Source organism: Ambystoma mexicanum, chromosome 4q (genome assembly GCF_040938575.1).
Source record: "Ambystoma mexicanum isolate Mex_15411 chromosome 4q, UKY_AmexF1_1, whole genome shotgun sequence".
In the NCBI taxonomy this organism is placed as follows: domain Eukaryota; kingdom Metazoa; phylum Chordata; class Amphibia; order Caudata; family Ambystomatidae; genus Ambystoma; species Ambystoma mexicanum.
Window position 1 is genome coordinate 1,194,060,454 of NC_090928.1, and position 27,756 is coordinate 1,194,088,209.

The 27,756-nt window shown below is 43.4% G+C and overlaps 1 protein-coding gene across 1 annotated transcript in view; it reads right to left on the reverse strand.

Annotated features, from left to right (window-relative positions):
* The window catches only part of ZFAND3 (zinc finger AN1-type containing 3), an 898,079-nt gene that overhangs the window by 91,278 nt on the left and 779,045 nt on the right, over window positions 1-27,756 (reverse strand). The window contains exon 5 of the mRNA XM_069608759.1: window positions 4,088-4,255. Within this exon, the coding sequence (XP_069464860.1) occupies window positions 4,088-4,255 (168 nt within the window). The remainder of the gene's footprint in view (window positions 1-4,087; window positions 4,256-27,756) is intronic.

Sequence of the window (27,756 nt, forward strand, 5' to 3'; positions counted from 1 at the left end):
GGGGCTTCTTACTCGGGGTGATAGGATAATTAGAGCCTGAGGGTGTAGCCCCTTGTGGATCATATGAAAGGAACTGGTCTGGATTCTTATCGTAAAAGTCTGCCAAAGAAGACATCCTTGACATGACCCTATGTCATCACTGGAACATTTTTTGGAACTGGGAATGACTCTCAGAAAGTTTTGGAGATTTATCTTGAGTAGATTTGCTCTTTGAAATATCAGCAGACCTGGTCTTGTCTGCCTGTTTAGGAGGAGTGGAGTGTTTCACAGGTGTGGAAGAGTGCAGAGGCTGCTTCTGCTGTTTTCCCCCCTCCCTGTGAGTGGAAAAGTGTTTTCCCTGTCCCTTTGTGGCTCCGGAGGTTTTCGACACCTGGCGTCGAGGATCGGGGGTAGAGTCCCTGTCCTTCGAACGTGGAGCCGTGCTGATCTTGTCTGCGGGCTCCGACTCCTGGAGTACGGCCTGGGGGTTGAAGTCGTCTTCCGACGATCGAACTTCCATTAGCCTAGGGAGCGAGGCACTCTTGGCAAGAGTGGATGATTGCCTGGAGTCATGCGGCGATCTTGATCTCGAACGCCCAGAGGACACCGATTCGGACCATTCTGTTTGTGCCTCTTTCCGAGCACTCGACGTCTAGTCTCGGTTGGACTTCGTGTGTTTAGTGTGGGTGGTGTGTGAAGCGCCTGTGTCGCCGGGGGTCTTCCCCATCGCTGCCCTGTTGGACGACCTTCTGAGGTCGGGGACCTGCGCTCGGCTGTCTTTCGACGCCGTAATGCCCTCGCCGCCCGAAAGCACGGCATCGCTCCCATCGCTGAAGGCGCCCTCCGCTGCCATGGCCGCCTGCCTGGCGTGGTGGGCCCAACGCTTCGTCGAACGGTCCTTAAGTGTCTTAGGTTTAAACCTACTACACGCTCTGCAGTTCGCTTCGGGGTGGTCCCTCGGCAAGCAGAGATTGCACGTGGCGTGCCTGTCGACCCAAGGGTATTTGCGATTGCACTTGGGGCAGAATTGAAAAGGGGTATCCTCCATAAGCACCTTGAGGCAGCGGGCTGTTAAGTGTAGGAAATGTATAAGGTGTACCTATATACCAAGAGTGTAGAGTATGTCCAACCCCCCACTCTCCCTACTTGCAGGGCAGAGGCCAGAGGCCTTCCAAGGCCCGGTCCGAGGACAGAGGCCTTCCGAGGCCCAAATCCGTCATGCAGCAGCCGACGGTCGATCTCTTCTCCAGCCGGCGTCGAGTGTCGAAGTTCGACTTTGGGATGGGGAAGGATGTCAATTAATCAATATTTTAGCAAAAGTATGGCTAAGGCCAGGGGACTCCGCAAAATGCTTCCGACCAGTATGGTGGAAAAAAACAATCTGAGGATCCTAGACGCGTGAGGGATCTTGGGTACAGTGGACGTCACACTAGGGATAGTATTACTGGCACGCCCTGTGTCGACGCCCATTTTCGAGTTTCGGAAAACAAACTGTAATACTCCGCAGCTTCCACTAGATGTCGGCCTATGCACAGCATGTGATCTAATCCTCAGAAAAAAAAAATATTATATATATATATATATATATATATATATATAGTGTCTCAACCATCTGGGGCCAAGTTTAATGTTTCGCTCGTTGCTCTCCCCAGGAGATATGACCAATTATTCAACTGCTTATGGATCTTATTTTGATTTTATTTTATTGTGTTCTTCATTACGAACTTTTCACAAACTTCATCCAATTAAAAGAATAATGAAATGAGACGAGAATAGAATAAAAAGAAACAAGATAACCAAATATTAAAAATACATTTCAACTACTTACAATTAAGATACCACCGACAACTTAAAAATATACATTAAAATCAAGACAATTCATATTTGTATAAATTACTATTACCAGATGTACACAGCACCTGTGAAATGAGTAAAGATTGCCATAATCAGAGAGCATCATCATATCGATCAGGCTGAGGACTATTCACCTCACCCAAGGAGTTCAAGCTTGCTATACCTTGAGCAAGGCAAAGAATCAGGATATACTACAACCGGAGAGACAAACATCATTTTGCCGTGTAATGCCTGCAGACTATCAGCAAGACGCAATAATATTTAACATAGATCTTAATCATGATTCTACAAGATGTAAGTATACATGTCTGAGAGATTCAATAACACCCACTCTTTTACATACGCGACAACCATGTTCCTCTAAAAGCAAAACAAGGGGTCACACGGGTGAATAACAATTGTTCAATTAATAATTGATTCAGATAGGTGTGGAGGGGAAAGAGGCTCAGTCAGATGAACAAGTATATCATCATATTTTATTATTTACAAAAACAAATCATAAGAGTAAAACAATTCACAGAATATCATAAAAATGCATGTAATTCTATATCAACATCAAAAAAGTCTAGAAAAATGTATCTAAAAGCAACCTACCAGACAGCAGTATACACTAATCGATATGAAGGTACTATAAAAAAAAAAGTGCTAAGCGCACTTAGCACTTTTTTGATAGCACCTTCATATCGATTAGTGTATACTGCTCAAGAATTGTAGATGGATATGAATTACATCCAGTAGTCTCTGATAGGTTGCTTTTAGATCCATTTTTCTAGACTTTTTTGATGTTGATATACAATTATATGCATTATTATGAGGTTATTGTGTGAATTCATTTTGTTTACTCCATTATGTTTTTTCTATAAATAATAAAATATGATGATATACTTGTTCATCTGACTGAGCCTCTTTCCCCTTCACGCCTATCTGAATCAATTATTAATTCAATGATTGCTACATTTACCAGTGTGACACCCTCGTTTTGCTTTTTTACATATATTGCTCCCCTTGTCCACGGTTCAGGGGATACCCATCGTTTTGTTCTTCTCAATGTGATCATTGCAACATGTCCAATCCCATTTTTGGTGGTTCTTTTTTAATGTTTTTTTTTTTTTTTTTAACAAGGAGCCCAGGCCATCAGACCAGTCAGGGCACCATGTCGATCAAGAAAATAATTCTTCATTCCTGACTTTAATCTCTGATAAAGATCAGCAAGAGCCCATAAGCACTTCTATTTTAAGCAGGCCTAATATAGATGACGATTCGCTGCACATCATTTTTATATACAGGATATCTCTATTCACATGTATGATTGTGCTCTAAGAAGTGAGGCCCAAAAAGTTCTGATGGCCTGTATAGGAGTCGCCTTTGAAATGCCCATGATAGGATGCCACATACAACCTTCATAGTCATGATTCACATTCCTGTGCATATGAAACACTGGTTACTAATCTTTGTCGATAGACGCGACGATGCAGTCAGACTAAACCCTGCACTGGAAAGGACACATGTCTTTAACGCTAGCATTCTAGCAATAGCTTAACTATGGTATCTTATTGGAGCCACTCGCTCATTTGCATGCATTTCAATACATTCCTCATCTCTCTTTACTTTGTCAATTTTATAAATCCAAATTCATGTGTTTTGGCAATCAAACTTTGGCATACTTGGGGGGTTCGGGCTCCTACCTATGGGGATGTAAGTGGTATAGAATTTTTTTTATTATGATGGTGGTCATGATTGAGAAGGTATTAACTCAGTTTTGAAGTTATTGTTGAGGCTATTGAGGACACCATCGTTTTTATTTGTATATCGAGTATAGACTATAGTATTTTATGCCATTGATCATGGTATTCATTCTGAATTAGAGTGCGTATTCTGTGTGTTTTTAATATTTTATTTTGTGGTCACAAAAGGTCTAATCAGCGGAAAGTATAATAAAAATCTAATCTGTCATCATGGAGGAGATATTAGGCGGTAGAGCACATGGCCAGTTGCAAGCTTTCGACATGTGAATTCCACACTGCAGAGGAGGGGCACAATGTAAGAAGAGCTAGGTGGCCAAATGCAATCATTCCATCTTATACAAGCTTAGCTCTAAAATGAAGGCGGATCGAAGCAATAGCGACCAATCACCAATCGGCTTGCTTGGCTTTTTGCATGAATCATACGAGTAACCATTTCAGCTTTTGTAACAGTTCACGATAGCAAGCCCCAAGATTAAATAAAACCCCACAGTAAAAACTTGGAGACTTACCACAGCGACATGATCCCAATTCTTGTTGTACCAGCTCCAATTTGATTTGGCACTGGAAGCAGCGGCGCCGGCTCTTCTGTTTGGATCGGCTTGTCTCATCGGGCCGGTCATCATTGTCCAGTAGCCGTGGTCGTTTCAGAGGGGAAGCATCGTCCTCAGATTGAGAATCTGGTGGATTACCGAAAATAAGCCTTTAAAATAGTACGGATTATTTTACTTCATTTTTGACAAAATCTAAGCAGTTCTCTTTTTTTCTTAAACTATGTGGACACATATTATGTTAACCACCAATACAGTTTCAGGACACATGAGAATGGTGGCAATCTTTGGTGAAATGGTGTATGTGTAATCTTTCGATTGTGTCCATTACTGGAAAAAGATTTGAAGAGGATCTTGTTCCGGAGGATAACGTAATATTTTAGACATGGTGCAGAGGTGCCCCTTCATCAGCATACAGGGCGGCCCACTGGCGCAGCGCTTACAATTGCTATTAAGTTCTCTATTCATGGGTAGCAATATTTGGAAGTTTGATGCGATTTAAAATGGCAACTCAGGCTGCGAGTATAATCAGGGCAGACACCCATCAACAGACAGGTTAAAAGTGCACGTTTTAAGCAATAAGCCCCGAGCAGGTAATGCTATGGGGCCCATAGTTAAAGGCCAGAGTGAAGCGAGGGCTTTACCAAAGGCCCCTGGGCATTACCTGAAGTGGTAATGCCCACCCTGCAAGGTGCTTATTGCTATTACTACCCTGGCCCGTAAGACCAGGGTACTAAAAGCATTTTTTTTTTATACAAATGGCCGCCAAGTAAGGGAAAACTGAGTCTCTTCTCCTTATCCATGGCGGCCATTGGAATTAGGAAAAAAGAAAAAAAAAGTAAGCAAAAAGAAAAATGGCCGCCATGGAACAAGAGAAGGGACTACATGTAGTCCCTTTTCCCTTTCAATGGCGGTGTGCCACAGATCGGGAGCAGACGCGCCAGGGACAGAAGTGTACCCAGCATGTCTGCTCCAAATCAGGAACAGATTAAGGTAAGTGGGTCAGGGGGAGGGGAGGGAGAGCCACTTACCTCATTTCACGGCGAGGGGAGATTGCGGCCACCAGCCCTAAGGCGGCTCAGGGCGTTGGCATTACCGTCTGGTAATGGCCACGTTCTGAACCTCCCCACTGGCTGGGAGGCCACCACACCCCCTTTGCAGGGTACACATTGTATGTATCATGATCAGATTCATTTACAAGTCGGCTTACTTGCCTCCATAGTGATCTACATCAATTTCCAAGTCTATTCTCTGGACAATTTGAGTTTTTTGATCTGCTATACCAGAAGGCTCATCCAGTTTAAAGGAGCAATACGTGACCTCACAAGATGTTCGTTGGCCAAAGCTCTAGTGATTTCTTTCAGGCAAGAAGGTTTGATTAACGGAGCTTGGCAACTCCCATTAACATGTTTACTCTTTTTGCCACACAACGGTTCATACGGCGACTGGTGTGTTTAATTTAAAACGTTTCTGACATCATTAACATTATGTACATTTTTTACTGGAGTATCCATACCAGGCATACTACTATTAGCCTTTTTGCCTGTGATTGATTGTATGCAGTGGCTATTGCTTTTGGACAGTTATGGTTAAAAATGTCAAATAAAAAAAGCCTGCTCTTTCAGTCGTTGGGTTCACCATAAATACATGTTCAATCAAAGAAGAACTTATTGTACAGTCGATTCGAAGGGGATGCTGCCGTCTCTGCATGTTACTCGCCAGGCACGTTCTTGAAATGGTTGGTGGCTCTGTTTTGCTCCTGCCAGGAGAGCAGACCGTGATATCGGGTTGGAAGGTGTGCTTGATTGAGTGCAGCCTCCTAGGAGTTGTAGTTCTAGCATTCAGTTACTCCCGCCAGGCTACTCTACTGGTTTCATCAGCTACCGAGTCCGGGTCGAAGGTTGTGCGACGAAGGCTGCAGGGTCATTTATCTCAGGGGATGCAATGCAGCTTCCTTACGTCAAACGTGTGTGTCCGTCTCAATCTATACAGTGCACCATACCTGGCATTATTTGTTCTCTTCCTGCTTCCCAGACTGGATTATAATCCACGGGTTTGTGTGTGGTTGGGGGCAGGGAGGTGGCCTGTACGGGGTTTGCCATTTAAGGCCTGGGAAGTTGGAACAGTTGCTGCTCAGAAGCATCAGGGTCCTTCAGCGTGCATAAGAAAAACTACACATACCATAATGCACCTTACAAGTTACAAAAAATAGAATTTATACTATTCATGCAATGCAAAACAAATGCAGTTAAGCCAGATAACAGCAGTGGCAATGCAGACATATCTACACGCATTTACAGCAGACATGCCTAGAGTTAAACTTGTGAACACATTAATCCCGTTTGGTGCCACCTTTATTAGAAACTTGCTCCCTTATGAATACGATATTGATTTGATATTGTGTGTCATTTCTAAGTTGCCTTTTTTCTTGGCTACATAAACAAAAACACGGACCAGGCACTGATTAAGTGCTTGGGTGGGCGGTAATAACTTCGAACGCAGACCAGGGCCAAGAAGCGATATATAAAAAGTGTCGGCCACGCACTGCATGAGGCTATTTTGATAGAAGAGTGGACTGTGCAATTGTCCACCTTAAACCTGAAAGATCACTCAAAGTAATTGCCTTGTGTTGGGATCTTCGGTGCCTGAGCCAGACGGACAGGCAATACTCCTTTTGGTCCAAGAATTAACACCATGCACTGGTCAGATTCTTAAGCCGTCCCAGATCCAAGTGCAATGATCTATGCACTGGAGGCTTTATGTAATAGTCCTTACAACAAGGACACTGTGGCAAACTACTACCAGGAACCTGCAGTCACTCCGGAAACATGGAGGTTACTCCACTAAGCGCTGTCTAGCAGATATTCTCTCCAAGCACAGCTTCACAAAAACTCGCAAAAGAGAAGAAAAAAACCCACTAGGTTATTGAAAATGAGAAAGCGGGAGTTTGAGCTCCACTGAAGATTGTGTCACAACATTTAACCAACGAGCCACAGATATCAAACAAGCTTAACAGCCTAAATAGGCCACCATTTAACTGAGGTCAACCTGGGGCATCCCTCCGTCAAAGACCACCACCACCCATCAGGGATGTATTCAGTGTGTAGATTCACCAGGAATATGGTACCCTTTACAGGCAGGACAAGGATGTTCACACCAAGTGCACGTGTACTAAATGCCCCTGCAGCATGAGCAAAGTATACCAAATCCGGACAGTAGTGAACAACAGGACCCCTGAACACTGCACCAGGATTATGTGTCAATAAGTAACAGTCCTGCTTGTGTCACATTATATGGCACAGCAACACATTGACTTCGATATACTCTAGTGGGTGCTTAAAGTCATGAAGCACTTTCAAACACATTGTGCATAGGCGCTATATAAACTATTATAATCATATAACACCAGACAGATGGAGTTCCAATTTTGAACAAAGAGTGAACACCAGTGAACAGAAATAGATGTCCAGTCTGTGATCATATCCAATAGGCTTTAATGATGTAATGGAATGTAAATAATTTCTTGGGACAGTCATGGTTTCTATTAAATGTTTGCTCTAGCATATGATCCAAGTTAGCATTGAGTCTTCCATGCCTGTCTTTTCACGCTTGCTCACATGTGACAATCTTGATATGGCACTGAGCTAATTTAGTGAGCAGTTTTGTACCCTCGTGATTGAATTGATTTATGTAATCTCAGCCCACTTGGACCGACAAAGGCAAGTATGCCACTTCTCACGATGCAACGATCTAGATGCTGAATTCTAAGTGACGTCAATGGTACGACTAGGTAAGGCTTCTGTCAGTACGAGTCTTTTTCTTAGCAGCTAAACTCAATTCCCTTGATATACTCCGGTAGGAGCCTGAAGTGATCAAACCCGACAAAGGGACCTCAACTTGGGAACAAAGAGTGAACAATGAACAGAAGTAGATGGGTGGGCGTAACATTCATACTTTTGAAAGCACAAGATGCAAATGTAATGCTTCAGTGCCCCGCCCCCAATCTTCTGTTTCCTTTACATGTGAAGGTTAGGCTATGTTTTGTGGCGTGGGCAGCCACATCTACCGTCTGTGGTGTTCACTTCTGTTCCCAGGAGAGCTTGCCAGCTTCCTGCAACTCCCTCCGTCTCCACTTCCAGGTGGGTGCTGCTGCTTTCTCTGCTCCTCATGCTGGCCCCTCAGTTCTCTCTGGGTCTCTCAGTCTATGTTGGCTTGCACAAGGACAAGAGGACTCCGTAGGACGCAGCTACTCCTCCCAAGAACGATACTCTTCCTGCTGCTTCTGCACCCTCCTGTCCCAGTGCCCCTCACCTCAGTGATGAAGTCCAGGTCCCTGCATGAGTCTTCAATGCAGTTAGGTCAGAAATGTTGCATCCTCTGCATTCATGGTGTATGTCACTGTTCGAAGATAGACAGACACCCTTAAGCCCTAACCTCTGCTTCCCCTTCCAAATTGGTGGATCAGACTTCCAGGTCACAAACCACAGCCTCTACTGTACATAAGGGGTGCTCATCACTTGTTCCCTGGCATATAAACTGCACATGCATCCTATATGTAAGGTCACTATACAAGTGTTCCCTACCCCGGGCTAAGCTCCACTGATCTAGTTTCTAGTTTTAGGTTGGAAGGTGTTCCCACTTTCCCCTTCCATACCGCTGCCAAACTCCATTCTCAAATTTTCCTTTTCTTTAATTGTGGATTACGCAAACGTCTAAGGACCTGAGCGCACAATTAGCTAGGAACCCCACCTCACCTATATGTAAGGTCAGTTTAGCATTACAAAAATAAAATAGAATAATTGTAAGATAGTGTGATGTGGGGAATGAGGTGAGCACACCAATTTCTTGTTAAGAAAAAAAGGTGTATTGCATGTGTCCAAAGAACGCCCTTTTACACTGTAGGGCTGTAACTGCCTCAGCTTTACTGAAGAGCCTTCCTATATACATAACATTCTAACATGTCACAATTCAATAGGCTGGGCATGAGCCCCAGTCTGAAGAAAAACAAACAGCTTTGAAAGATCACATGAAGACATGTTAAGCAAGAGGGATATAAATAAATAGGCCCAACAATATAACACTGTGGGGTGCATTTAAAGGTCCCAAACTGAAGTCCCTTTCACATGAAAAACAGTTTTTTTTAAGCCGTGACCCAAAAACGGCCTTGCCTATGGCTGCAAGCGGAAACTGAAGGTTCCCTTCACATGAAAAGCAGGATTTTTAAACACTGACCCCAAAAAACGGCTCGACATGTATATTTGCAGTTTAAATGTGAACAATGTATCCATTCTAACATTTGAAAAGAAAAGCCAACTTTGTTTCCATGAAAAAGTTGTTGGCCCAAAGCAAACCCTTTTGGCTTGTGGGTTGGCAAACTTCACAAATAAATCCCCCACTGCAAGTCTGGATGTTACATCCCCCATCTAATTACAACTGCAATAAGGTGTGTCCTCCTGAAGGTGTGGAACACGCAATGTTCCCCAGACTTGCTGGCTCTGAAGGCCGTGGTAAAAGGAGACACAAAGCGAAAGGCGCTGCAGTCATAAATACAACGCGGTTGTATTTATAAATGCTGTGTTTTTCTTTTCTAGGTTTCCCGGGCTCCTACGGCTCGGAGGAGCCCGGTAAACTTAGAAAAGAAAACTGCAGCATTTATAAATACAACAAAGTTGTATTTATGTTTGCAGTGGCTTCAGCTTTGAGTCTCCTGGGCTCCCCCGACCCGGAGCCCAGGAGACTCAAAGCTGAAGCCACTGCAAACAAATATATCTTACGTGTTAAGAAAAAAGAAATAAGAATTCACCTGCATGCAGCCTTCCTGCCTGCATTCTCTGCTCTCCGGCAATAATGAAGCAAAAATCACCCAGTGGTAGATTTTGTTTATAACAGCTGGCTGGCTTTTGCTTCATTAGTGCAGCAAGGACAAAGCTTAACAGAAGCACAGGAGGCTCATCCATTTCACAAAATGGATGCCTCCTAGTGCTTGAAATGTGTGACTGAGCTTCATTTGCTCTAAAGTTTACATGGGAACTTTCTTAAAAAATATCTTGTATGTTTGATCATGGACCATCTTTTGAGGCAATAAAATTTTACAGTGAACTATCCCTTTAAATCCTTTCTCTTTAAAGTGGGCGAGCTGGCAATATGGTGTAAATACTTAGCCTACTTAACTACGAAGATTAATTTAATCGATTCCCCATTTGGTGGAACACTGCGGGGTGATTTTCGTTAAAATTTTAAATTAAATAATTTCACTTCACAGTGTGTGCTGAAAAACTATAGCCTATAATTTAATTGGATAGTACTCTTTATCCTGTTGACCCCCAACTTCTTTAAGAGGTGTGTTTTTGTTCTTAAATCAGTCCAATCTTTTTTTCCAACTTTCCCCTAACACAGGCCTATCAGTGCAGGGGGTCTGAAATCCAAAATTCCCCAAATCATTCCAATTATTCTCTGACTTCCACGGCACCAACCAAAGTAGGGGTGGGAGGGCATGAAAAACAAACCGCTAAATCACCATGTGCTTATTTTAAACCAAAAGTGTGGGTGAAATCATAATTGCCATATCTATTTGTGCCAATCTTGAATCCTACTGCTAGCCATTTAAGTGTGCAGGAAAATATAAATATGTGTTTACTGACCAACGCTAATTATTTATTGAAGTGAAATTTGCAGAAATTAAAGAATTGGGATTTGTGTTCTTTTCAACTCAATTTTGTGATTTTTGCGTTTATCGTGTGCGCGCCACGGATAAAGTGGTGTTTGACATTTTTGTGAACATTTCTATCACTTAATTTAAATAAATACAAATCTATTTCTTGTACACTGGCTTGCCTATTTTATATAAAACAAACATGTTGAATTTTAAAGAAACATACACACACCCAAAGGAGGAGAACACATCTCTTAAATGCCACCCTGGCTTTAATAAACATTCTTTCATCCTCCAAAACCACAGCCCACTCAATTCCTTTTGAAGAGTTATGGGACCTTCAAATCTATTGCCCCCTCACCCCGCTTGGGTACAAATCCTGGTTCCGGATCCAAACTGTCACCTTCAGACACTCTAATGAGCCTGATCATCATACCACCTCTCCATCAACTCTTTTTTGCTCTCCACCCTCTCTTTCAAAGCACATTGGTCCCACTCAACAAATGTTGACCTGCCCAACCACAACAGACATTGTAATAGAGGCTTTTCTTCTCAGCACCTCAAATGGAACTAGCACTGTCTTAGCATACAGAACCGACCTGTAAGTGTAGACCCTACCTCAACCTCCTCTTCCCAGACCTTGCCTTCCTTAACCGCCATGCATACACCTTGCATGATGGTACTGTTGAATCTCTCAACCATCCCATTGGTCTCGGGATGGAAGAGAGATGAATTGTGATGGTTAACACCTATACTTGACAAAAATTGCTTAACCACTCAGGATGAAAATTGTACAGCATTATCTGGAAGAATCTTGCAGGGTAAAACCCCCCCTCTGGTATACCCGATCCAGAAATGACAACTTCACCAGAGTCTCAACCCACTTGGAAGTACATGTCCATAAGAACAGTGATATATTTTCCGACTCCCTAGTCCCGTTATCGGTACCAAATGTCAATAGCCGCCCATTCCCAGGGCATTTTCCAAAGGGAAAGGGAAATTCCAAAGGCTTCAAAGGCTGGACACTACACTTAAGTGTTTTGTCAGCATCACCAAGATTCGCCCACCAATAGTCAGCCCTTAAATACCCTTTGGCTTTTGATATTCCCAGAGGACCTATGTGGCTAATTTACATAAGCTTGTCCCCGACACCTAGAGGAGGTACAATACGACCAGACCTTAGAATAAAGCCCTCTTCTACACCAAGTTCATCCCTAGCTCGGTGAAAAGCACTAAAACCATCCTCTTGTCCAACCAGACCAGTCATTAACAAATCCTTCACCTTGCTCAATTGATCATCTGTACTCCCAGCTTCCTTCCACTCATTTTCTGAAATGGAAGGGTCCACAGGTCCAATAGATTACACCATCAAGATCTTCTTAAACATCTGTTTCACCATCAATACAACACGTCTTATTTCTGGACAAAAAATCTGCAATCACATTGTCCTTGCCATATACATGTTCTACGATAAATTGATGTCCCTGTAATGCTGTGACCCATCTGAAGATCTTTTGTGACAGTCATCCAAACCCTTTGAGTTGAATATACGCACCAGTGGTTTGTGCTCAATTTCTTTTTTGGACCAAGCAACACACAAGACTGACGGAATATCTTTTCTCCGCACCTTTCAGACACCTGGAAGGCAAATGCTATTACGTTCCGACTCCCATTCTGCTTCGGGAGCAGCACAGCACCAAGACCAGTATTGCTGGCATCCATCCTCACAAAGGTATCGCAGGTTGTGCCTAAATTGCTCAATGTAGGTGGATTCACAGGACACTCCTTAATGACTGAAAATTCCCTTGGACCTTCCAAAGACCATACAAAAGGGAAATCCATTTTACACAGACCTCTAATGTGCCTAAACCGGTTTGCAAATCCTTCCACACATTTGGCAAAATATTATAATAAGCCTAAAAATGATAATACACTCTGCTTGTCACCACAGGTGCTTGAAATCCCACAATGGCAGACACTAAATGATCCTTTGGTGCAATACCCTGTGTATTCAAATTGTGTCCTAGATAGTCAATTTCAGCAACTCTGAATTTGCACTTGCTCTTTTGCAGAGATAAACCAACATCACTACATTTTTCCAAAACACCTTCTAACCTCTCATCATGCGCTTTTCTCTGAACTACATGTGTCCAAGATATCATCTTGGAAAAACCACATACCATTAATGTCAACCAACAATTTATACATCATGCATGGATAGGACACTGCAGCTGATATTAAGCTGAAAGGCATCCCCTTGTACCTGAAAGTTCAGAACGGGGGATATTGAAGATAATGATGTGGTGGTCAGACCATGGGCAGGGGAAGGCGATGGGATTGGGAATTAAGGTTGCTGAGGCAGTCAAGGGTGCGGCCTTAGTCACAGGTGGGCTCCAAGGATCATTACCTCAAGCCAACATGGTTGAATGCGGTGGCTATGCTGGTGGCTAGTCAGTGTGCTAGATCTTGGAGGAGGCCTTGGTTGAGGTCCACCCAGGATTACCATTTTTTGCTTAATGGAGGAGAAGATGCTTTGCAGTAAGTTATCCTAGAAGGAAGGGATGGGGCCAGGAGACCGAAGCTAATGATAATGGTGATGGAATCGGTAGGTAACATGGAGCGATTGGAGAGTATGGATTCACAGTTGGGGATGAGATTGGTGTGCATGGCACTGATGGCGAATGTGTTTTTGAAATTGAGGGTGATGCCGTCTCCTGTTTTAGAGGATATGCAACATGGATGGCTTAATCCGGAGGGATGGTGATGAGAGAGCTGTGGCATGCAGAGGGGTAGAGCCAGATTTCACTTATGGCAAGTAAGTTGAGGTTGTTGGTAGTTATGAGGTCATGGATTTCAGCTGCACGGGCCGGGACTGATCTTGCGTTGATTAGTGCCCAGTTGATAGTCTTATGGATTGGTCTGGTGGGTGCGCACATATGTATAGGGTGCAATGGCTAGGGAGTATAAAGAGGGAAGCTAGCCTTAGGAACCTATTCCTAGCAAGGATTGGAGGGGGCGTAGAGATAGCAGAACCAGAGGTTTCAGGTTGCTTGGGGCATGGTCTGCCTATGTGCGATGGGCGTAATGGCTGAGGAGCGTGGTGTGGGACACACAATGTGAGCCAAGTGCATAGCCTGAGTCACTGATTCCTCAAAAGGATCGGAGGTGGTGTAGCGATTGCGGTGCTGTGGGGGTATTGGTGGGGGTGGTCTAGGCATGCGCTGGGGGAGCAGCGAGGTGCGGGGAGGGCAGAAGCACCAAAGAGCTTACCAGAGGTCCCAGAGTGGTGGGCGTCCCTGGAGACTGGTTGGACTTGCATGGAGGGTACCGTGGGAGCTCTTGGGTTACGGCCTGTTGCCGGTCTCGGATCTGCCTGAGGTTGTTGCAAGACCACAGTGGCGGTGTTTGGCAGAGAATGCGAGGCGAGGTACATGGAGGTCATATTTAGTGGTGCCATTGTGCAGCGCCTAACACCTGCAGCGCTCAACACCACACCCTTGGCCTGCATGGGCTTTGCCTTGGAGGGTTCAGCATACAGGTTTTAAACGAAGCAGAGTGGAACCACGATGCAATGATCCAAGGTACTAAAACATTTGGCACCCTTAATGCAGTGGGAACACAGCAAGCTTTAGAGGCTACAGGAAAAGCACCTTGTTCAAGAGAAATCTTGTGAGAAAACCCTTTTAGACAAAGATCTGTTCCAAACACGCACAAATGTATCTTCCGACTTGGCTGAAGTCTCGGAAATAGCAGCTATGAGACCAGGGACCTTGGGACTAAACATATAATTCTGAGATCCAACTGTTCAAACCAGCCTCAGCCAAGAACACTGCCACTCCTCTTTGCAACATATACGTTTGATACTGTAGTCTTTACAAGGAAGCAAATAATGGCTTTGAAAGAACCAATAAACTCAATTTAAACTCAATTCGTGCACCACCACATGCACTCGCCTTTACTCTGGGTTTGTAAGCGATTCTTCCTTGAAGCTCTTCTTCCACACATTATAATCTAGTATAGTATAATCCGAGCCAGTGACTATGAGCAAATTCGCAGTTGTTCCATTCATTAGAATGTCAGCATGAGATGGTCTCCCTTTTCTTAGTTTTTACACCCACTTCCCTGACAGACCAGCAACCCCTTCATCCCGGGCTTCATCATTCTCTTCTCCACTCTCATCATCCCGATCAGTAGATATTTCCTTGACAACATCTTTTGTATAAATCCTACAACACCTAACAAAGTGGCCTTTCTTATTGCATCTCAAACACACAACAGCCAAAGATGGACAATCAACGGCATTGGCATAGTGAGGAAAGCAACCACATCTAAAAGACTTCCTTGCTTTGGAAGACGGGCATCGATGAACTGCCCTCCCTTGGTTTGGCATGCTCTGTAGGTCTGTTGCCTTTATTCTTGGCAGCAAAAGGCTTTTCAGTCGACCCAGCATTCCGGATGGACTTCACCACATGCACAGAGCTTGGAGTTTGAAAATTGCAATTCTTCAAATCCAGTTCTTTAACAGGTGCTATTGTGTGCTCTATCCTTTTAGCAGTGTGAAGGACTTGTTCCACAGAGGGGTCTCCCTTAGTCCAGATTTCATCTCTGATCTTATTCTCCTTCACCTTGAGGATGAACTGGTCTCTTAACCTTTGATCATAAGTGCCACCAAAATTACACCTATTGGCAAGTTCACGAAGGGCTGTGATAAACCATTCCACAGATTCACGCTCCACCTGGTCCCTAGTATTGCAATGGTACCTTTGTAGTAGGATGCAGACTCTTTTCTCATAGTGCTTGTCCAGTTTTTTGATAATGGTGTCAAAAATATTTGGGACTTCGGCATACTACCCTTCTCCAGAACCAGGCACACTAAAATGTGACAAGCGTTTAAGGATTTGCCTGCCCTTGAAACCCAAGCTGTGCACGAGCAGAGCCCTGCACCGCTATATGCTGAAATTGGGGTCATGGATGGTCATAATGTAGTTTAAGAAATCCTCCTTCCATATCTCCCATTTGATCGTGGGCTTCCCAGGTGTTGGAAGAAATTCTAAAGGTAATGCACTCATGCCGTCTGCAAAGATTCGTGAGCCAAGCTCCCAACAATTCACATACAAAACTAATGCAAAAGATAGCCCCCACTGGGATGAGACAATGCTTGCAGTGAAGATTCAAAAATAAAGGACCAAATACCTATGATTTGAGCACTGTCAGGAATAGTGGCATAAAAAGAAATTGCATACCCAGTTCAGTAGACAATCTCAATACTTGCAGGTAAAAACAGCACTTGGCTTTGCCAATGCTGCAGACTTTACTCACAGTGAAAGCACGAGCCTGCCACGTTTACTGTTATTTTTTTGTTGTTGTCCACCCTCCCAACCAGGATAACTTTTGTAGTCAAACAGTTAATAATTTACCTTCCGACAGCCTTTACCTTTTGGCGCTAGCACCCAGTGCCCTTCGCCAGAACGGAGATAACCCTGTTTCCATGGGTGTCCTGGCCGCGATGGGAGACATGCGCATCACTTCCTAGGGCACGTCTTCCATATGCGTTGTTACGTCAGCAAACAAAAAGGTCCTTTCCTCGAAAGGGACTAGCAGTGTTCACCGTTGCGAGCATGGCATTGACCCAAACACATTTCTTACAGCAGCACAACCCAGTCATGTAGCAAAGATGCACGACAGCCTCAGGCCCTCCTGGGCTAGCAAGATCAGATGCCCAAGAGTACTGCTGCCGGATAAGGCCTCTTGGGCACCTCTGCTGGAAGAGACCTCATGGACACTCCTGCTGGTTGAGACTCCCTGGGTACTCCAAATGGAACTTTGCGGCGCTCTGAGAATCCACCACCAAAATGGGGAGACACACCAGGCTTCCACTGAAAAACACAGGGAGAGACGCAAGCTCCAGCTTGTCGCCAACTGTGGTGTGAGGAATGAGGTGAGCTTGTTAAGCAAAAAGGTTTACTGCATGAGTCCAACGAATGCTCCTCTCCACTGCAAGGCTGTAACTGCCTCAGCTTTATTAAGGAGCCTCCTTATAGACATACATACATTCTTTAAAGCTTTAGAAGAACAAATGACTAAGCAAGAGGAATATAAATAAATGGGTACAAACAATATAACACAAGTTGTAGAAGATTGCTACACACATTATGGGGTTAAGGGTTCACAACTAATAGTGTCCTCTACATGTGTCCTGTCTTGTACCATTTCCTTTATAGAACCATTTATAAAAACACCTGCTTTACACAGGGTTCTTAATTCTTAATTTGGTTGCCAGCGCTCTCAGGTGCCAATTGTGGCTAAACACAGAAAAACACTTTTTTGCAATAGGTTGTCTGAACGTTTCCACTTTGCAAAGCAATGCCTGTGTAGGCACATTCAACCCAGGCGAATAATGCCATAAATATTTAAAATTATACATAATTGCTTGTGTCTACTGATTTCCATGAATGTGCTGAACAAAGCCTTCATCACTCAGTGTTCTAATGCTTCTGGGATAAGGAGAACTGGTCTCCTGGCACCACACTGGGTGTCTGCCATCCTCTGGAAGATCAATTTAAATGTAAATGATTATATACCAGCACAACAAGTTAAACAAATATGTACAGTGCAGGACTGCTACCCGTGTACACAAGCAGTCTTGGCTTTCTCTTGCACTGGTCCCTGCAACAGCTGGGCAATTACCTCTCAAAGGGGTGATGCACCGCAAGCATTATTAATACAACTGCCTCTTTCCATGCAAAATGTGTCATGTTGCCACGCATGACCAGGCCATTAGTCTTATTGAAGGCAAATGTTATAGTACAGAAGTCAGAAGAGGGAAGTATGCACTCCCTTAAGGGGCCAGAGAACATTGGATAAACGAAAGATGCTGCTCCTGTAAGTAGAACACTTTAAAGGTACCACAACACAAATCATTACAACCAAGAATCATACCCGTAGGAGCAATACATGAATCTTGGTTGCTTTGATATGAACTACTCACAGTAAAGATTCTTGTTGGAGAGAATCAGGAGCAAGGTATTACACTCCATTCAATATTCTTGTGTAAATAGCTTACAAGGTGCTCCAGTCATGGTCTGATGGCGCTAGGTATGAATGCAGGGAACTGGAGGGGTTGAGAGGAGACCTACATTAATAGACACATTTCCTGAAGACAGTTTTGCCTTCCCACACACAGGTATAAAAGAAAGGAATTTCAGAATGTAGGAGCCAACTATGAAAAAGAAACGATGGATGCAAGATCTCAGCGAAGAGAGATCAAATCTGGGGAACACTGTGGGAGATATCAAATCTGTGGTACTCATTGGGGGGAGATCAAATCCGCAGAACACAGATGAGGAACAATCAAATCTTGGGAACACAATGGGAGAGATGAAATCAGTAGTTTCTGTAATGGTTAGGGCTTTGATAAATTGAAATATGGTGCCATACTTGAGTCGCTTACAGGAGACCTTTAGCAAGGATGATCCATTTCTGCATGTCAAAATCACAACAGCACAAGTTTACACTTCGAAGTGACTACTACTCATAGTCCTACATTCTTTCGGAGTCGCTAGTGTCCCTCTGCCAGGGTATTGGACCTTTCGGATGACCAGCGTGTTGCAGGTCGCCACCCAGCAACTTGCAACACCAGTTACATTACAGGGTGAGTGACTGACAAAGCTAAAATGAACATGTGCAGGAGTCGGTGGAGGCAAAGAGCGCAGTGGGGCAGAAGGCAGGCACAGAATTCTACTGGGGGATAACCAGTGTAGCAGGCACCACAGGAAGCACGGGCAGAACCAAGGCTGTAAGCACCTTGTGGGTCGTGCCACACAGGCAGGATCCAAATAGTAGATAAGCTAAAAGTTTATCGGCATATCCAAACCCAATGGCACATCAGCTCTGGGGCTTGCGTTGAAACAGAAATGATTGCAAAGCATATATGGCATTGCTCATGTTGCTGTCTAGCAGGGTGGGGCGCAAATGAAGGAGCCTTTCAAAAAGGGTCAACAACTTTGCAGAACTCCACCTGAATATCAGACTTGGACACTGAGGGGTCAGAAATGAGAGGCGGACCACGTTGTGAGGTGTTTTCAGCAAAAGCCATTTATTGTTTTAGAAGGTTAGATGACAGATGGCTCCTCACTCTCCCAACCCTGAAGAGCATTTCCCTGCCTAAAATAAACTAAAGGAAAACACTCGAACAAAGGATATATGTCCCTCACATGTATACATATAACTACACAAGGCAAAATATGGGAGTTCAAAACAATAATGATTGAATTCAAAAAGTGACCACAGTCTCTTCTCATAACCTGGGTGAATTCCCCTTCCCCAGGTTTAAACGTGATACTGCTTCACAGTTAAAGAAAGAAAACAAGGAAATCCTGATTCGCAACAAAAGTTCCAATACAGTTGGATGCAATCTTCAACTTGTCAACAGAAAGTTCCTACACAAAAGATAAGTGTCTTCTCAGTTCCTCGATAGTGTGGGATGTATTTACCCATGCATCCGAGCCCTACCTCAAAACTGTGCAGTACTGATATGGAAAACATCATGATGGCCAGAGCTTCCCAGAAAATGCACAGGGAAATGCATGAAGAATAGGCTGCCACCCATTTTTGCCGATGGTATGGGCACAGAAGGACACTGCCTAAAACCACCATTGGACTACCCACACAGTAGTCTGAAACCATTGGGAATGGCAATGCTGATTGCCAAAAGCAAACCCATAACTGTGGAGAATTCATTTTCTTAAATCCCAAAAAGGGGTGCAGTACCAGTACTCACCACTATCAAAAAGCAGGCGTTTTAAAACACCAGATTTTACTTTTTTGTAGAAAACTGAATAAATGAACCCAGAACAGGCCAAAGAAAGACTTACTGAGAGGTGGATCCAATGTAAAGTTATATTCTGAAGTAACTTGAAGGTTTATAACAAGACTGGCTGAGCTGTGGATTTCAGCAGTTTAAGTAAATGTGGACTGAAAGACACTAAAAAATCTAAATGTTTAAAAGAAATGAGTGACCTACTTTTGAGTGTCACATAGGTTGCAATTGTTTAAATGTCATAGTTTTGAACTTAGAATCAGCATTCTAGCTGCATATGTAAAAAATTGTCTTGACTTAAACTGGGGAACACATTTTATCTGAAACCTGGCTTAAGGAACTGAATTCTGCCTGGCAACTACCTCCCATCAGGAGTGAAACTTGAGTCACAGCTGTGTTCCCAGGCCTATCTGCCTTTTGCTGGCCACACTAAGGATATGCCATCTCTCTGATAATTGAATTAAGGGGAGCCCCCACAGAATACAGGAGCTCTGAACAAAGCCCTGTCCTGACCCAGGCAGATGGTTTATTGCAGATGTCGTAAAAGTAGCTTCCTCCTGAAGCAAAGGGGAGGGGCACTGCCTGTGAGAGCAAGCTGGCTTGGCAGAACTGGAAAAACCAGAAATTCAACCTTGTGCTGGAGGAAAACCACACCCCTTTGGGGCCAGAACATAACTCTAAAAAGATGAATAACTCATAGTACGGACTTGTGAAAATTATTTAAATGACACCATAATTCTTGTGATTTTTCTGCCCACATTTTAAGAGGTTTTTATAACCGGTGGCATGTTCAGGGGGGTTTTAGCGGAAAAGAGGATATTACTCAAAATGTGTGCATGTGAAAAATCTGACACTTCATCAATTAATGTCCAAATTTGGGGTAATGTCCGGTATTGCAAACCAGTTAAAAAGTGCAAAATATTGCCATTTCTGAATGCAAGCTCTCAGGAAGAGCAGAGTTTGAACAGGGTATACCTCCTGTAATGCATGATGGGTGCATATGATTTTAAAACAATATGTACCTCTGCAAATATGTATTTGGTTCAAATCTAGATTTGTGTGTAAGTTGACAGGAGGAGTGGACTTTCTGCAGGCTGTAAAATGACATCACTCTGACACAACTTAGCTCCCCCAATCAGGGGAGAAATGAAAGCTTGGCCGATGATAAGTGGAGAGGGGTAGGGTCTAGTGATGCTGCACACACACCCATTTTGAAAACACATAAAAGCAGACAGACAGGACAGATAGGGACCTTCAAATCCATTTGCAGCTGGAAGCTCTGCCGGGAAAATCCATACTTTACCCTCCATCAATCTCCAGAGAAAGCTGTGCAGAAAGACCCAGAGAAAGCAGAGCAGTATCCAAAACCAGAGAGAGCTGAACCGGAGTCCAGTCCAAAACCTGACAGATCCGTGGGAAGGCATATTTCTAAATATATTGTGAGTACATAGCAAGACTGTGCAGAACCAATCTCTTAGTTAAAATAATATAATTCAATCTATTTAATCTAAGTAGAACTGCCTCCTAACTGTCAACTGTCATTTGTAAAGCTGTCACTTGTCATTTTCTAGTTGCAAGCTGCACTTGTCTTTTTGAACTTTAAAATTTCAAATCTGAAAAACGACCTTTATTTAATCGCTCATATCTCCGTGACCGTCTGTGCTAGAGACTTGCAGTAACTTTCATCTGGAAGCTGAGATCCTAGGACCCCAAAACGATATTGCTAGCCCTTGTAGTTCCTCTGTAATCGCACCAGACGCATTCGCGAATTTTGCCGCGATTTGAAAATTTCTCCACTTGCAAAAAGATAGCTGCTTTTGCTTTCCTCTGAAAAAAAACGTTTGCCTCATAAAAACTATCCCTGCATCAATGCTAGAGTGAGCCTGGACTAATATTAACTTGATTTCACTCACCCTGAACCTCCTAGAGGGAATTAAAAGCATTTTAGCATATTTCTTTTCTACATTGCCAGCACATTTAAAAGCATTTGGGCCTGTGTTTTCAACTTCTGTAGTCTAAGTTGCTGGGTTAACTGAATCACATTTAATTGCATTTCTGAGAACTGTGTGCTTCCTTCCATTCCCTGCATTGCATAAAAGGGGGGGTGAATTGTACAAGAAAGTGATTACATTGTTTTTGCTGAAATCCTATCAAGTTATTTTCTGTACTGCATTTCATTCCACATTGCATCCATTGGAAACCATAAAAGTATTGTTGCTATCTTATCCATTTCATGTCAACTCCTTAGTGATTATCAAGAAGTGTGCTAGTGCCAGATTCTCCGTTGTTAATCTTTATCATACCAGATTAAGTGTGATATTCAATTATTAATTTATTATAAAGCGTGATATATATATATATATATATATATATATATATTGTTTAAATTATCAATTAAACCTTTTAACTTGCAAAACAGAACTACTTCTTGGCTCAGTGGGGTCAGGAGGATTCCAAGAGAGGGGTGTTATATAGGGGTAGTCATCCAGAACGCATGAACTGGACATAAAGTTATATCAATAAGGGTTTTCATTCAGTATTATAGACTAGGCGTTGACTTAGCTGTAGTGTTGAATTGAATCCTCTTACAATAGCAATAACGATTGTCTCAGTCAGGATGATTATCCACTTTAACAACTTCTCTTAACAGTCTTGCACGGTTCTTCCTCCGGCACCAATAATAACAAAGTGTCTCTGTCAAAACCACCACCTAGTAGCACTCCTTCAACTTTCACTTGGCCAGCTTCCATGCCAGGCCTATTCGCTCCAAAGGTTAACCATCCGGGTATACTCCGCTGCCTAAACAGCTTTGCACTGCTACAAGTGCTTTTGTGGTCAATGTCAACTGACAAGAGGTTACAATGGCTTCACAGCATTCAAAACATTGCAGCTTTAAAACCTTCAATAACTTTTCAGGGAACCCTTACTCTTCTGCAGAATGATGCTTCTCTCCTTCTGGATATCTGTTCCCAGAAGCGCAGCCTTTTTGCCACTCTTGGTTCCCCACTGCACAACCAACCAAAGACTGATAGGGATAGGGTCTCTTCCAGCCTCTCCCCTGGTTTTGGCAATTTGCGTGTGTATCCCAGCTTGTACTAAATCTTGTACACAATATGGGAAACACATTTCAGAGTTTATATACGTTGCATTAGCCCCCTTCTCCTGTTGGCAATATTGGCTGGATTGTATTTTCCTCGGTTTCAGTTTGTCTTGGCTTGGGCAATGTTTATTGAAATTAAATCTCCACAAAGCCAGCCCCACGGGTGGTTTGCTTTTCCATACACTAACACTTTCAAAGTTAGAGTAATTTATCCTTGGTTTACCATTGTTTTGCTGCATTTTTCTGGTCTGGTGTTCACAAACAACTTGGGAATCACCTTCACTCACACACGTGTGCTGCTTCTGCTGTGTTACAATAGTTCGGTATTCACCATTAAAATGACTCACTTTCATTCACAGGCGAGTACTGCTTCTGCATGAGCGCTGCTCACTCGCCGGGTGCCTGCTTCCAATACGCAAGTGGGAACAGAGTGCTGCGGGATAACCGAGAACCTGTGAACCCTCCAGATTAAAAGTGTGTCTCTGTTCCCCGTGCCGTTCACAGGCCTTCTGCTGTTGAGGCTCCTCGGACCCGATACACTGCTTTGGTAAGTCTGCCTTCTCCCACGTCACTTGCAATTGGAGCTCCTCTGGCTCTCAGGTGCACGTCAGTCACTGGAGACCGCCTCGAAGCCCTTGGATGGACGCCAGCCACCTGAGACAGCCTCCTGAATGCTTCCCACTGTGCAGCCTCTGCAGACCAGGTCACAAGGCGGAAAGCTTTCCTTCTGCACGTTTCCTGCTGCGCGATCTCTGCACTTCAGATCTTAGGGGGCACAGACCCTCTCAGGACTGGCAGCTGATATCTGCCAAGAAATGGTTCTGGTGTGTCCTCTCTCCTCCAGCTTCTGCCTGGGCTGCCAGCACAAACAAGGCTGAATCTGACTTCTAGTCTCCCCCAACAATGCCAAGGACATGAGTCCCCTCCAAGGAAGGACATATGGAGTACAAGGAGCATGGCTCACTAAGCATAGTGAGGAGAAAAAGGTGCACTGTGGAGAATGAGTAGCCTTGGGGAGGAGCATGTGACAAGGAGAGGGCAGGCAAGGCGGAGAAAGAAATGTCAATTGAAAATTGTGAGGAAGGCCAAGTGCGGAACACGGCAGGGATGGAATATATCCCAAACTCTTTTTTCAGCTCTGACCAAAAGGTGAAATAAAAGAGCGAGCTTCCCTGGAGAAGTTTTCAGGAACATTCCTATGACGAATATTACTTCAAGTATAAGTGTACGTTTTCAAGAGAGACAAGAAGTAATAACAAAGGGCATGAAAGTGAGTAATACTGGACAGATTAAGACAGTTTAAAAAAAAAGAAAAAAATGTGATAGAACAGCATAGAAGGATAGAAACGTAGGATTGCAAATTGAGCCTTCACATTCATTTGGATAAGTGAGACCACCAAGCATATTAGGCTTTGAAGTATGCACACTACAATCCATTGTGTCACTTTAATAAACTGCATAACCATAACCTTGAAAAAGACCTGCAAGGTCAAAACACTGTTGTATATCTATTGAGGGCTGCAATTGGATTAATACAACAGTTTCCCCCTCCGACAGATGTTATACTGTATCTCGGTTTTCCTGTTAGGTTGCAAATCCAAAAGGAAGATTAAATATCAAATATAATTGGTTCTATGCTACCAGGGCAAAAGTTGCCTGGTAGGTGATTTTTTTCCCTGCTCCCCTACATACCTTTTTCGACATATTGTAGGATGGGTATTATTTACTATAAAATACTCAAGTCTTGATTTTCTTGGGTGTGCAAAATTGGGGAAACGAGGCAACTATAACTGGATATCATATAGTTACCTTTCAGAATACTAAGCAGTATGACTTGCACAGCAACACATGGTATATCGTCACTAAATTCATATGAAAACCTGATTCAAAAGTAAACGTGTAGTACATTGTTTGTTTGTTTATTTATAATGCGCGCCACACCCCGAGGTATCAGGGCGCAGGAGATAAGAATATGTTCAACTTAGTTACAGGGTACATATGTATAAAATATACATGACAAATATACAAGAGCTTAGGCATAGTACAGGAAAATACATAACATTAATTCCGTACAAAGCAAAGTTACATAGTCAGGTAGCATATTGTAAGAAAAAGGCATAATACATCCGGTGGCAGTTCACAGCAATAGACACAAAGGCAATTCAAAGAACAAAGAGGGGGGAGTCAGGAGAAAGGTTGTAGTCAGAGTGATTAAGTATTATTCTCTTTTAGCCAGTTAGTTAGATGCAGTCTGAATTTAAAGAAGGGTTGGGGTTCTCTAATGCCAGGTGGTAAGGAGTTCCATAATTGCGCAGCCTTGACTGGGAAGCTGTGTCCTCCTACGGTATAGAGTCTAAATCATGGAACTTGGAGACAGTTCAGGTTGGCTGTTCTTGTGGGACTGGGAGAGGTTTTTTTGCAAATTCTAGCCATGAGGTATGGCGGTGCGTTATTGTTAAGGCACTTGTGTGTGAGGGAAGCAATCAAATTGAATTTTATCAAAAGTGGATAACCACTTGTGTTCTCTTCTTAGCGAGGATATGTGTTCATTTCTGTTGATTTTAAGAGCTGCTCTTAGGGCGTTGTTCTGGAGAACCTGTATTTTATGGATAATATGTTTATTCACTCCAATGAAGAGTGCGTTACAGTAATCCAATTTGGAGACTATGAGGGCCCTGGCCAGCCTAAGGCAACTATCTGTGGAAAGGAATCGTTTACTAGCTCTGATGAGTTTGCATGTGTATGCAGTAGCAGAGGCTAGGGAGTTGACTTGTTTAGAAAAGTTCAAGGTGGCGTCTACATAAAAACCTAGGGTCTTAACTTCCTTAGCTACTTTTATGTTATTGCCATCCTTAGAGAAGTTAGCGTAATCAGGGCTGAGTTTGGATATGTGAGTTGGGGTACCTAAAATAATAAGCTCAGTTTTGTCGTCGTTCAGGCATAACCCGTGAGTGGCCATCCATGCCTGAACGATACTGTAGATTCTATTCACTAAGGCCAAATCCATGGCGTAATCTCCTGAAAGCGTAAGGAGGATCTGGGTATCATCTGCGTAGCTCGTGTAGGTGATACCCAGATGGTCCATTTCGTCGAAGAGGGGCTTAGTGAATACATCGTATAGAGTGGGTGACACGCAAGATCCCTGTGGAACGCCACAGGTTATGGGGATCGGGTCTGCTGAGGCCGATGGAGAGAAGACTCTCATGGTCCGGTTACTCAGGAAGGACTTGATCCAAATTATGGCATCCTCCGTGAAATGGGCAGCAGAGTCTAGGTAGCTATAAAGGACTGTGTGGTCGACCAAGTCGAAAGCAGCCGAGAGGTCTAGCAGGAGGAGTAGGGCAGCTTGCCCTTTATCTCTGCACTCATCTATTTGGGCCTTAAGATCAATTGCGGCCGTCTGCGTGCCATGTTGGGGGCGGCATCCTGATTGCCGGGATCCAAGTAGACTGTTAGATTTGAGGAAATTCTGTATTTGAATATATGCCACTTTGTCCAAAGTTTTTAGAAGCAATGGCACGGTTGTGATAGGCCTGAAGTTTGTGGGAATGGCCGGGTCAAGGGTTTGCTTCTTTAATAGTGGCAATACCCAAGATTCCTTCAGTTTGTTAGGGGCGGAGCCTGTAGTGAATGAGGAGTTAATAAGTTTGGTTATAAAAGGGGAGAGTTCTCTCGCAGCATCCTTGATGAGTTGTGCCGGGCATTGGTCACCTTTGCAGTTGGAAGGTTTAAGTCCTAATATAACCTTTTCCACCTTGAAGATCGATACTTTAGAGAAACTAAAGCGTGCTTCTTGTTTAGGATGTTGGAAGGGAGCTGTACTCTGTGAGGTTTGGGGCATTAGAGAGGCTTTCTTAAGCGCAATTTTTGTTTGTAGGTTGGCCACTTTATTTGTTAGGGCATGTTGGATGCTGGAACACCATTTTTTGTTTTTGGTACAGTGTTCCTGTGGTACAATGGGCGTTTCTAATTCTTTCAAAATACTAAATAATTGTTTGACACTGGATTTCGATTGAGAGATTCTGTTATTATAGGTTTCCTGTTTGGCTGTTAGAATGTCTTTCTTATATTGGGTTGAGGCCTTAGATAGGTTAAGTTTATTTTCCGCTGAAGGGGAGAGTCTCCAAGCCGTTTCACATTTTCTTTTGACTAGCCTGAGGTTTTTTAGATGAGGGGTGTACCAGGAGTTGAGATGTTTTTTAGGTTTGCTGTTTCTTAATTTGAATGGAGCATTGACAGAGATGGATCATTCAATGGTTACAACAAAGGCGGGGTGACTCAATAGTACCACTTCCATTCCAATATTACAGATACATAACCTACAAACTCACTGTAAAGGTTAAGTATATGAAGAATCGAGAGAGGAGATTGAGGATTCATCTCGAAACAGGTTATGTTAGGGCTGCCCGAATTATTTTTTTTAAAGAAAAAAGAAAACTAGGAATTTAAGCTAATAATGGATCTTAATTTGTAGATTTTTTAAAAGTAGTACTGTAGACACTATGGTGAGCAACTACGTCAATTCCTATTGAGCATTCTGTTTCCTCAGGGTTTGATGCTAACCTAGTAAAGTCTGGTTAGTTTGACACTGCTCAATACCAGGAGCTACTTTTATCTCTGGTGCCATACAGAGATACCAAAGTGGCCTTTACTTTTGCATGTGGACAAAGAGCATTAGAAACATCTAGAAAACATTTAAAGCATAATGAAACATATATAAGGGGCAAAGCAAAAAAATTAACTTTGCATCTCATGTGGCAGCCATATTTATGGCAGGCTATGTGCTAGCTCTTGGTTCCCGATGATCATTCATGGACCATTGCATTCCTGCAAGCCCCTATGGGTCCGTGGCAGGCTACTCATTGTACCACATCTCCAGTATTTTATCCGTCTCATGGTATTTGCTCATCCATGTCATGCTCACTCAGGGTCACTTCATCATGCACATGTTTATGGTGCCCTTGTCTGTGTCTGGCACAGGCTTCCCTCTGTTACAGTCACCCTGTAGTCTGAGTTGTCTCAGATGATGCAATTGACACCTGCATACACTGTCTGCTACT